This window comes from Esox lucius, chromosome 5, assembly GCF_011004845.1.
Source record: "Esox lucius isolate fEsoLuc1 chromosome 5, fEsoLuc1.pri, whole genome shotgun sequence".
Classification (NCBI taxonomy): Eukaryota; Metazoa; Chordata; class Actinopteri; order Esociformes; family Esocidae; genus Esox; species Esox lucius.
The window spans coordinates 21,711,767-21,724,359 of NC_047573.1; the positions used below are offsets into that span (position 1 = coordinate 21,711,767).

The window sequence follows — 12,593 nt, forward strand, 5'->3', positions numbered from 1 at the left end:
AAATATATATGCAGATAAAACATGACACATTAGATGTCTATAATTTAGTAAATTACATCCTAATCCTACATAATGCTAGATGAATCACTGAGTATATTAGTTATCTAGACTATATCGCGGGCATGTTCGAAGTCCAACACACTGCAGCGTTGTAAATGCAAGGCTACATCAAATTAAAGCAAAAGGTCAAGAAGAAACAAACACATTATTTTGGTGTGTGATATGGACTGTGTTGTGAGTCATCATCACATGCACGCAAGTGGGAGGCGTCCAACTTCCAAGCCCGCCTGGCGAACAGTGAAGACGGGGAGACCGAGGGCAAGGAAAGCCGTCCGAGAAGTGGCTGAGCGTGACGTCACGAGCTTTCCTGGACGTCAACAACAACCTGCGGCGTCAAAACCTGACAGCGGCGGTTCGCGTGCAAGGAGTCACAACCGCTTCTTCAAGCCGCAGCCACTACCTCGCTGTATTGTTTGAAGCCATTCCAGCAACGCCACAGCCTCCTGCCTAGGCTGATCTTTCTCTTTTATTCACACGCGCACAAGAAAAGGGCGAGCATAAAGTGCTGGGACGCTATCCGGGCTAGGGAAACCCATTGCTCTCCCCACCACTTCCCGTGCCAGGTAATTATGATGACAAGAAGCATAGGTATGCTGCAAAATGTTTGCAAAGACCCTCAACCTACAGTGTTTATGTGCAGTTTGAAGTATTAACGAATGCTGAAAGCTCTACACGCTGACAGCTAGCTAACGTTTAGCCAGAAAGGGTATGTGGTGCTTGCTGATTCGTGATGATGATGATGATGATGATGATGCAACTAAGAGGCTGCGAGTGCGATTTCGAGATGGAAGGGAGGTGGGTGCTTTGGGTCGGGATCTGGCCTAGTTGCGTGTGTATTCTCAGCATTTCTCTTCTTCTGACCCAGAAACAAATGACTGGATATTTTATTGTTTACATCAAGCATTAACCACATTACATAATAAGGTATCTGGGGATAATGCATGCATGGCAGTGAAATCGATTTTAAATTCTGAAACTTGTCTGCTAGCGAGCTATTGGCTGCATGCGTTTGCAGAAAAAACTCAAGTGAGATTATGCAGAGAACTAGCGTTGGGCATGTTTGAGCGGATCGGTTTTGTGAAGTTAGTTTCACAGTCAGTGTGAAGGTGTTTTGGCGATACAAATTGTCACACCGACATGTCGTTTACTAAACCAAACGATCAAAGGTCTTGACGTGTGACTGCAGTCACAAGTTATTATAGTGGCTCGTCAACAACTTTAATCTGCATCCATTGGCTGCATTTCAGAATTTAGAAATAGCTAAAATCGTACGGATATTACAATGCCTGGATATTTTCTGTTCTATTCAATTGGCTGACCCCCTAACCCAAACAAATCCCATCCCCTTAACTCACCTCCATCCCACAAATACTCCTGGAACGAACAAACAAATTCAAATGACTACAGATTCTTGTAAAATGAAACAATGACACAGTAAGGGTGTTTACCAGTACCTACACCCTTTCGCCAGCATTTAATATGCCCCACCTACACTCTGGGATTGAATATCCTCTACCTACAAGAGATGACAGCTGACACTGGTATAACAGCTCCAGATAAGGGTGACTCTTCAGACATCAACATCTGCCTGTCTTTACTACCTTCTCAATGTCTTTTTCAGTTCCTCTATTCCAAACCAAACCATGCTCTCAATCTCGGTTTCTGTTCCAAGTGATCCTGATAAATAACATATTGAGGCTTCATTCATTTTGCTCCTGTGGTATTGCCCTTACTCATGCTTACTTGGAAGGTTGTATAATCTTGAAAGCTAGTCTGTGATGACGATGATGGCTGTGGATTTCTATTTGATTGACAGCATGCACGCCCATATTTTGACGTTACTTTATTTCTGTATTAGTGTTTTTTCACCCAGACTTTCTTAGTGGCTTTTTTAAGCACTAAGGCAGAGGGAGTGTGATATATGACCAGTATACTACAAGGGCTGGTCTTAGGCACAACGCAATGTGGAGTGCCTGGATAAAGACTTTGCCTGTATTATATTTGCGATATACCACAACCCCTGACCAGTGTACCAAAACTAAGGGCTGTTCTTAGGCACAATGCTGCAAAGAGTATAAACTGGTCACTAGTACAGTTAGAACAGTAACAATATTTTAACCATATTGATTTGTTAGGTATGATATATGGTATGGATGTGATAATTGGGGAAATTTGCTTGTACCGTGACTTGGCGCATGTTCGTTGCTATGACAATATTGTGCTCCCTCACTGTCGCCATCTTTCTTGCTTTTTTTTTTATACTATGACGACCTGTCTGAAGGTATTTTGGTCCACAGTGTAAATGCAGCATTAGTCTCTAATAAACCAAGTGGTTTGAATGCTGATTGGCGGATATCCGTGGTATATGACACTGAATGACTTTTGACTGCTCTAATTGAGTTGGTAACCAGTTTGTAAGAGCAATATGGCATTTCTAGGGTATGTGATATATTGCCAATATAACACGGCTAAGCGCTGTGTCCAGGCACCCTGCAATGTGTCGTGCCTAAGAACATTGCTTCGCTGTAGTATGTTGACCATATACCACCACCCCTTGTGCCTTATTGCTTACATATGCCATGGCTTTCAGCCATTATACATTCAGGATTTGAACCGCCTGGTTTCTGAATGTCTGTATACCTTAGCTGCTTTCCAGGGTCTGCTCTAAGAGTTTGGATGCTGAAGGAAGAGCATTTTGAGGAAGTGTGTGGCTGGAGATAATGTCCTAAGTGCTTCCATAGAGCCATCTTGAGTTACAGAGCTGTAGTTTTGAACAGGGTTCTTAAGTGCACAGCGAGAGTCATGTGTAAAGCAACATGATAGCCCTTCACAAAGGAAACACTCTTCCTCTTCACCAGGGTCTTGGCGATAAGGTACACAGTATTTTTATATACTGTACATTTCCTGAAGCTCTTCAAAAACCACATACAGCAGTTAATTGATATTTCTTTCAAGAGACAATCGGCTGTTCAATCAATAGAAAAAAAAAATGTGTCTAGGGAATTTCTTTAAATGACTGAGAAATTTCACTTTGACATTCTCAGACAGCGCTATGGAGGCAAGAACTGCCCATCCGTGAACAGTTTAGTTGGGACCAGGTTTGTTATGGCGGACCTCATTTACAAACAGACAAATATGTTGGGGTCTGCCTAGGGTACAATGGTTAACGGTTAACGCTTGAGAGGCATTCAAATAACATGAAGTTACATTTTATATTATATTAAGTTATATTCTTCAAGAATCAATATCGTACATTTTTTAGGACCGAAAATGTATTTAACAACTTCAAATCATTCTGTCATTAGTGTTTACATTTTGATGAACAAATGGAAAAACACATGCCAGTCAGTGCCAGTTTAAACTGTGTATATATTGTCTGCAAAATAGCCAAGCTATACACAGCCCCTATGTGTCTTTTGACTTTGGTCAGCACTTTGCCTCATTCTGTCAATGCAGCTTTCTGTGTCACGTTCGGTGTATCCTAACATAGCTAGCATTCAAATAAATGCCTTGAACCAGGTCCCCCAGATAACGGTTTTAAAGAGGAGAAATGGATGTGAATAACCTATGCTTATGTGTGCTTATGTATTCTGGCTGCGTGATATGGTTCCTGGGTCTCTAGTGTTGATGGTATTGTAAAAGCTTTATGGTGTATTTTTGGATGGAATAAGACATTTCTGATTCTTGTCCTTTCTAACTTTATTCTGTGCTAACCCAACCAAACCAGAACGCTGCTGAGTCAGTTGTCTACTGCGCTTGGGATCTGCCGCTCACAGGCAGCTGTGAAACACCCTGAGCTAAAACCAGGCTAAAGCCACAGATGAAATATGCAGTTTGCTGAAGTGACTTATCAGGACAGGCATCTAAAAAAGCTTTGTTTGAAAACATTTGATATAAAAGTGTTTTATTTAATGTCTTTTTTAGCATCTGGTATGAGAAGCATCTAGGGTTGTAAGTTACAAACTGAATATTGGTTTATAGTGTTTCTCAAACCCAGGTGTGTGGACCGGCTCTGGTCCATGAAGGAATGTCTGTCCGTCCATGGCATATCCCATATGATGACATTCCATTGATTGCGTTTGATGCTTCCTTCATTTATCCACGGTTACGCTAATTAACACATTGATGTTTGCTAATTAGCGGTCAGCACATACAATGTGCTTTCTATTTCTTTTCTGCCAAATTGACGCAATTATTTGAACGGTTTGAACTATTAGCTATCTTGAACATATGACATGCAGTTGTGGAAAACACAAAAGGAACTGTGGCAAAATCGTGATTCAAAGCAATGCATGTCTTCTATTGTGTACTAGTACCTGATAATCTCTTGGACATTTTCATGAACCCCATACAACTCACACAATGATTTCCAATAGCTGCAACATGTCCTAAAAGAATGATTGAAATTGCTACATGTAAAGGAACCATGTTTTGGTTATGTTAAAACAATTAATTGTCTTAGTAAATTGTAATAAAAAGATTAAATAAAAAAAGTGATGGTCGCCATATTTATTTATTAACACACGTGAAAGGATGAAGCCCATAATTTGCCAGTCCATGGTACAGACTTCTTTGAGAGATGCTGCGTAGGCCTATAGCTTCATGTGTTCAGTCCCCCATGAAGATAATAATTTATTTACCAGTAATGGTGGGCCACTTTGCAGGTTCATATGTACGGGTTCTTAGGATCATATGTACAGGTTCTTAAGATCATATGTACAGGTTCTTAGGATCATAGGTACAGGATCCTGTTCCACAGTATCTCTTAGGAGAACAAATATCTTTAATATGCAACAACCGGAGTCAGCAACCAGAGCTCATCTCCCGGACACCGATAGTTCTTCATGGTGCCGGATGTCGGTCTGATGCCCTTGTGGCTGGTGTTTCTACTTCATCCTGGCCTTATTCAGCGCTCACCGCATCCTCTGAGGACACGAGCCTCATCAGTTGATGTGACTCGCTCGCTCTCTGGATCCTTGTTCCCCACAGTAAACGGACCGTCCCTCATCAACACGGACTAGGGTGGACCGCCAGCGGGTGACCAGGCGTTATTGGTCGTTTGAGACGGACCACAGGGGAAGCTGGACTGCAGTGAATTTCCCTAACGCTCCGTGTGCTGTTCTTGTTTGGATTCGGTGCTGCTACCCTGACACGGCGAGACTGATTAATGGTGTGTGGCGGGCTTGCTCTGTCTGGACCCTCCCTCCGCCCCGCTCTGCTCCCCTCTCCACCCTACCGCGCTGAAATTAAATGATTATCTCAAGGGTGCTCCCCCTGGCTACGTGAATGAATTGGATTCGGCGTGGTCGGGTTCCAGCGCCGCTGCTGCAACAGGCTTACAACGGCAGGGCGGGGGGGTTTCGTCACGCCGGATCTCAGCCCGGCCGCCGTGTTTGTCACTCTGTCTGAGGCGGGGGGAGCATGCGCGGGAACGGTTGCCCGGCGGATGGCTGCCGCTGTCACACATGGGGCTGTGGTTTAGACGGGTACTTGGATTCCGATTGGGCATTTCCACTTTTCAAGCGCCGCGCTCTCCCAACTGAGCCAAACCGGCCAATCAGATTGGCTCTGAAAAAGATCTGATATAAGCTCTGATGTGATTGGTTAAAAGATCAACGAGTGTGAACAGCGATCAGAATTGGTCTGCCTGTGTAAATGCGTGCAGATCCATGTGTGTTTTCTACTGCAGCAGCAGCTCGATTTTATTCTCCTCTGTTCTGCGTTACTAAACATTACAGGCCTGGACTGTCAGGCAGTGACTACAGTGTCTGGGACTGTTATTTCACAGTTTCATGTGCTGTCCTTTACATGTAATCCATTGACAGTCATCAAAACCCTGTGCTCTGCAGAGCAATGAGGATGAGCTCTGTGGCCCCAAAAGGTTGCCTCATTATTTTCCGACCTAAAATTAAAGCTCCGCCCCCCTGGAATCTGCCACACATCCAATGAATGATTAGATTGTTCTGTGAGGCTCCATCTCTATGTTTCATGGGTTCACATGTTTGGGTGATGCCAGGGAGGGTTTCTCTTTTTTGAAATATGGCATGCCATTTGATCAGCTCTTCTTGTAGGACTGCTGTTATGTGGTGTGCTGTTTTCACTGCTTGGTCCAAAACACATTTAGAATTCAAACCCCAAGTTGCAAGTAAACAGCACAGTAATTCAATCTATATAATGGATTAAAGAAACAAGTGCTGTTTAATTTGAATTCAACCACTTTTTCAACTGCACTCTCTGATTTGAACAAATCTTTTTTTCCCTATACATTATTTGTCTATGGTAGGCCAAGTTGTTAGAAAGTAGCTTTTTGCCACGAGACATATCTGAAGATGCATGAAGGGTTTTATTTTGTAATAATTACAGGTAATTGGAAAGTGGATCAGTGTATTTTATATTTTTACATCTTAACGAAGTCTAGACATGAATGTGTCGTGGTAAGGTGTGTAGTATGTAAAATCGGTCAAACGAAATGCTTTCACATTCATGTCCGAAAGGTCACTTTCTGACCACATGTACCATAGGCTGGTAATACATATGGAATGTTCTATTCATATCCAATGGAATGCAGGCAAAATGTGATTGAAATGAAATGGAGTCCCTAAGGTCTCCTTGATGATTATAAGGAGGCATTATTTGATATTGATCTCAGGATAATAGATTGTGTTCTGTACCTCCTAGGAATAAATCGGGCCTGCATGCCTTGCAGCACCTCGCTAAATATGTTCATATTATACATTTTGGAGGACGATGTTGGCAGCTTTGTAAGGTACTCTAAAGATGCAGTACTCCCATTGCACGATTGCGCTGATCATGAAGTTGCAGTTCAGAGTCTCTCGCTGTTTTAGCAAACAGGAAAGCGACAACCTGTACTGTGTCAAGTTACCTATGTCTTCACCAGCACAGCCAGTGCGTGTCCCCAGTGCGTGTCCCCAGTGCGTGTCCCCAGTGCGTGTCCCCAGTGCGTGTCCCCAGTGCGTGTCCCCAGTGCGTGTCCCCAGTGCGTGTCCCCAGTGCGTGTCCCCAGTGCATGTCCCCAGTGCGTGTCCCCAGTGCCTGTCCTGCTGACTAACATTTAAAGATTAAAGGCCATCTTCACTGACGCCTCACCTTCCCTGGCTGTCCGTTTAGCACATGACCAGAATCTGGACCATACAGCAGATTAAGGTTGTTCTAAATGCGTCCCGATAGGTTAATGGCTTAAATGTATCGGCGAGGAGATGCGTTGTTTAACCGGGAGGTTCATTTCAGTCACCTCTTTATCTCACGGTCAACTCAGTCAGTCTGGTTCTCCGTTCAGTTGGATACGAAAACCACTTTAAGGAAGATACAAAGCCGTTTAGCTTATCAGGTACACAGTGTCACATGGCTGTATTGTGGTTCGGTTTGGGTTTCCAGGAGGAAAGGGGAGCTCAAGAGAAATGCTGGCTGAGGTCTTAGAAAACAAGTGGTACAGTAGATTAAATCCAGACAGTACTCGTGATGCCCTAAGCCTCCATCTCCAGCCAATGTGGCTTTGAGGACTGATATGGGTGACATCTGCATAATGTGTACTCTTATTAATGACACAGTTCACTGTGTTACCCTGCATACACAGCTCTGGGCAAATTGTTGGACTGGACCATACTGTACTTTGATGTTTCAGTAGAAGGAAATGGGCCGTAATTGAATAATAAAGTTTTCATGGAATGGTTCTTGAGGGGATGCCTTGTTGCTGTGATTTGTATCTGAAAGAAATTCTGAAATAATTTCTGAATCTCTTCTGAGAGTCCATGATGTGTATTTTGTAGGTGGTAAGGGTTTAAAAAAGTCCATATTATTTGTTTAATTACTTATTACTCCTTGGGGAAAGTAATCAGTTGTGTTTTGCCAGACACCCCCAAACCTTTGCAGTTAATAAGCTACACCAGGAGTGTCATTACAGATGGTGTGATCCTGCCATAATAAATACGTTTTAATGGTCACCAGTAATCATAAGGAAAAACCCCATTATGCACCATCAGGTTGGCCTCATCGCAGTCTGTACAACACAAACAGCTATGTCAACACATGTCATTTTCATAGGATTTTTGGGGTACTAAAGCTGCACTGAGTATCAGGCAAATTAGCCTTCCCCCTCATGTACAATGCATTTGAAATGGCAGGCAGACTTGTTGTCGTCCCTTATAACCCAGAAAAAGAGCATTACAGATGTTCTTTCTTTTACTTTTTATGTCCATGATGGAAGGAAACTGGAAGTTCCTGGCTTTTCCTAGTTGGCTTCTGGTCTTAATCCCATTTGTTTCTATCTACAGTATTAAAGGAAATAAAGAATCCTTGAGAAATACTGCACCAAACTTAACCAGATATTGTAGACTTAAAATGACTCATCTTCTCTGATAAACATTTATTACATCTTGAGTTATTTTAGAGTCATTCTGTCTATTTTGAGGAAGTGATACTGACACCCTTCATAAGGTGTCTCACAGGGGACAAACCTCTGTAACTGCCACTTCGAACCACGTCGGCAAGACAGATCTTTGCTTTTTCATAATGAGCAACTGAAAAAGTGGATGAGATCAAAATGTTCTAAATATGCCGACTTTGATAAATGATTGATCATATCCTTTAAATAAAGATGTTCTAAATATTAACAATACCTCATTCAAAAGCACCATTCTAAGGATAACATTTCATTTGAAATTCCCAAAGCGATGGTCTTTTTTTATCTTGGTTTTGTGATGAATCTGTCCAATATCAGCAAACACATTGTGCGTTATAGATGTGTGTTGTGTTTTAGGCTAAGGAGCCTTGGAAACCAGGCAGGTATAACGTTGTGATGTGTGCCACAAACTGTGCAAGGGATTTCACTTAAATTGTAGCTCTCTCTGTGAGCATGTTTGATCAAACCGACTAAACTCAATGCCTAAAGACCTACTTTGATTGGTTATTCATCTAAAAAGGGCACAGAAGAAAAGCGAGAGCAAAAACCAATAGCTAATTCACCTGCAGAAGTATTCAGGCAAACCGTTTAGCTTCACTGTTTCCTGTAACGTGTTTGTCAGTAATCCTGTGTGATTCGGCTTTGTAGACCTACTCTACTGTGACAGACAGTCGGCTGTGGGGGATAGAGTCCCAGGTGGATTGTGCGTTCGCTGGCTCAGTGGTAGACAGTCAGTGGAAGTGTGATGTGTTGCTAGCCTAACACATGACTGTGGGTCCGGTCTTTAGAGTGTTCACAAAACGCTGCCATCAGGAGATCTGCTCTGATAACTGGCACTTTGAGTGGAGTTGTGTGTCATTTATTCCCTCGCTTGATATGACATGGCTTTTCTTCGATGTGTCAGTGTGCGAGGAGAGTCCTCTTTGAATACAGATGCGAGGTAGAGAGCTGCAGTGGAATTCACAAACTGCGATTTTATTAATGTAACCTTTAAGTCTTCACGCTCTGTGTACAGTACAGAAAGGTCGTATGGCATCACCCGGGAAAACTATTGCAGGTTTGATTCTCTCTAAACGGACCAATTGGATTTGTGTGTATTTCTCTTAAATTTCTAAGTAATCCTCTGGTCGTTAGACGTGTAGACATTTACAAAACTATTGTTCTACTGACGTGATGAACACAGTTGGTGTTGTATAGGCTAATGACATTTAACTGTACGTTAGGTTTGCTCATTGTTTGCTGCCAGGGTTACGTTCTGCCCCCAGTGAAGACAATATCAGCTACTGTGGAACTACTAGAGACCGTAACATTGCCCTCTGGGGCTTCTGTAGCACCTGGTCATCAGGTCAAAAGGTTAACTGGCACTTAGAAACTACTCAGTGCTGAACAAATTCAATTGAAGTATTTAGCGGGGACTGGAATGTTTGGAGAACATGCTGTTTTAAGAAGTAGTAGGCAAAATCAATACATCTCCAGTGGACTTGGGAAATCATCCCAGTTGAAGGTGAAACCCGTAGCAAAAGCTTGATCAGAAATGATATCCACTGAAATATTAAAATACTGCTTTGCAATCGATTGATAAGATGATGTTAGCTTAAATAACACTCCAGTCTGAGAATTTAGAAGACAAACTCAGCAGCATTTTACCTGGTTTGGGAAGGCAGTATAGCATAATTGACAGTGGTGTTATTTTTAAACGTGGTGTATCGTATCCTAGAGTTTTAGGTCAGTGATATTCCCACTGCCCACTCAAGCCTCTGCCAGGCTCCATCCTGTTCTGCTGGCTTCTCACCAGAGCCTCAAGCTGCTCACCCACTACCACCTCCAATACAACCGCCGTTTATGAATGAATACTCAGGCTTCAGCTCAGATGAGAGAGGGAGCATCTGAGTGTTATCATTTAGAATCTTCCTCTAGGCCAGGAGCAGAGGGAGCTGAGCGGGAGAGAGGGTAAAAGAGATGATGTTGACCCTTTAGGATGGAATAATGCTTTTTGCTAGTGTACTTACGTAGTTGTGGCATTAGTTAAGTAATGACGCTGTGAGCAAACATTTTAGGTTGGATGGCATAAGTTTAGAATTGACCCTTTGCTCTCTTTTTCATTTTATATAATTTTTATTATTATCTTTCAGCACAAGAAAAACACATCCTTGTAGCGACACATTTAAAACATAAGGACAAAATAAAACAATCCAGCCACCTGTCCACTCTCCCCAATCCTGGACTGTCCTACCCACATTTCCAAACCATTCCCCATCCACTCCACCCCCCACCCCCCACACCATGGCTTGAATGTCAGTACTTTAAAAAGTACTTTAGTTGAGGTAGCCTCTTTATTTTTCCAAAACATCAAGATATGTTTTTTGCTAAAATAGAAGTATAGTTGTTCGGGATTGTTCAGAGCATTGGAAAATATCTAGATGGTCAGTTGTGGGTCCAGGTTTACTGGAATCTCCATTACATCCCTGGAGACTACAGATCTGGAACCCAACAGGGCAGGACATAGGGGAACACTAGTGTGCCCTGGACTGTTTCAAATGTATAACATAGGGGTGATGTATACTCTAATATTGTTTTCTAGGGTGGTAATAGTGCTCTAGTAATTGATCAAATGAGGCCACAGTCTCTTGTAGGTGAAACTCCTCAGTGGAATTGTGTTAATTAGGGCTACATGATTAATCGAATTCTGATAGGCTTTCAGGTATTAAAAAAAACGGCGATTCTATATTTTATTTCAGCCCTAGTCCCAGTCCTAGTTCTCTACAGAGATCAAAGGTATTCTTTTGGAAGGGACAAGGAATGGGCTGAGTAGCAGTTTGATCTTAATTCTGTTAATAACATAATCAATGCTTTTTATGCTATATCGACTTTCTGTTTACAGTCTTATTGGCTGTTTAGATGAAGGGAAACATTTTGGTTTGATGTTTTTCACTTTATCTTGTCTTACATTGCCATAATTTTGCAGACAGTCTTATCCAGAGCAACCAGAAGTTTTCATACTTTTTTGTACTGGCCCTGTGAGGAAAAGGAATCTAACTCTGGTATTGGAGGTAACATGTTCCACCAACTGAGCTCCTCAAGTTTTTGGTGGAAGAAGGAAAAACACCAATTAAGACATTTGCGATATATTGCAAATAGCGATTATTAAAAAGTACTTATCACCAAGCAGTATCATCAGAAGAGTCAAACCTCTCTGGGGAAATTAGGATAAAAAGCATCATTGGTGGTTTTGAACAGAGAAGGAACGAGGGATATTTGCCTTCACAATGACTTTGTTGTTTGTCGTGTCAGATTGTGTAAGAATGAGAGGAGTTTGGAGGGGGGAGAGAGAGAGAGAGAGAGAGAGAGAGAAAAAATCCATGCATTCTTTTTTTTTTCTCTCTGTTACTTCCTTCCAGGCTGAGTCACCGCTGGAGAGTGGGAAGGTCTGGTGAGAGAGAACGAGGGAGAGAGAGAGAGAGAGTGGGGAGGGGAGGGAGAGAAGAAACAACCAGGAGAGGAAGAGGAGACACCACTTGTGTGTGTGCGTGTGTGTGCGTGTGTGTGCGCGAGTGTGGATGAGTGTGAGAGGCCGACAGAGCGAGCTACAGGGAGAGCACGAGTGAGGGAGAAAGACACCACCGGCATCGAGGCTGGGAGGCACCATGAGCGATGTCACCATCGTCAAAGAAGGCTGGGTGCAGAAACGGGGTGAGTAGTACCTAATACCTAGTACTGTTTAGTTAACCATCTGGGATTTATGTGTGTGTGTTCGTGTGTGTCTGTGCGTGCGTGTGACAGAGGGAGTAAACACAGATATTTGTGTGTGTGTAATAGAGAGTGAGCGAACACGTAGATGGCTGATTTTGTGTATGTGTTTGTGTGTGTGTGTGTGTGTGTGTGAGATTACGGTAGCCAGGTTTGTCTGGCTGCTTTATGCCAGGGCATGGCTTCAGTCTGATTGTGTCTGAGGAGAACAGTGTGTGTGAGCGAGAGAGCCTGTGGTATGTGAATGGTTTTCTGAGTGTCTGAGCTTAGGGAGGTTCCGTGTGTGTGTGTGTGTGTGTTTCACTGTTTGTGTCTGTGTCACTGTGGATGTGGCTGCTGTAGCTGAATGAAGGGGAAGGAGTGCCCC

General features: G+C 42.8%; 1 protein-coding gene across 1 annotated transcript in view; it reads left to right on the forward strand.

Moving 5' to 3' along the window:
• The first annotated feature begins 291 nt into the window (after window positions 1-291).
• akt3a (v-akt murine thymoma viral oncogene homolog 3a) overlaps window positions 292-12,593 on the forward strand; it is an 84,398-nt gene continuing 72,096 nt past the window's right edge. Inside the window, exons 1-2 of the mRNA XM_010888754.3 lie at window positions 292-623; window positions 11,878-12,169. Of these exons, the coding sequence (XP_010887056.1) occupies window positions 12,124-12,169 (46 nt within the window). The 5' untranslated portion in view covers window positions 292-623; window positions 11,878-12,123. The remainder of the gene's footprint in view (window positions 624-11,877; window positions 12,170-12,593) is intronic.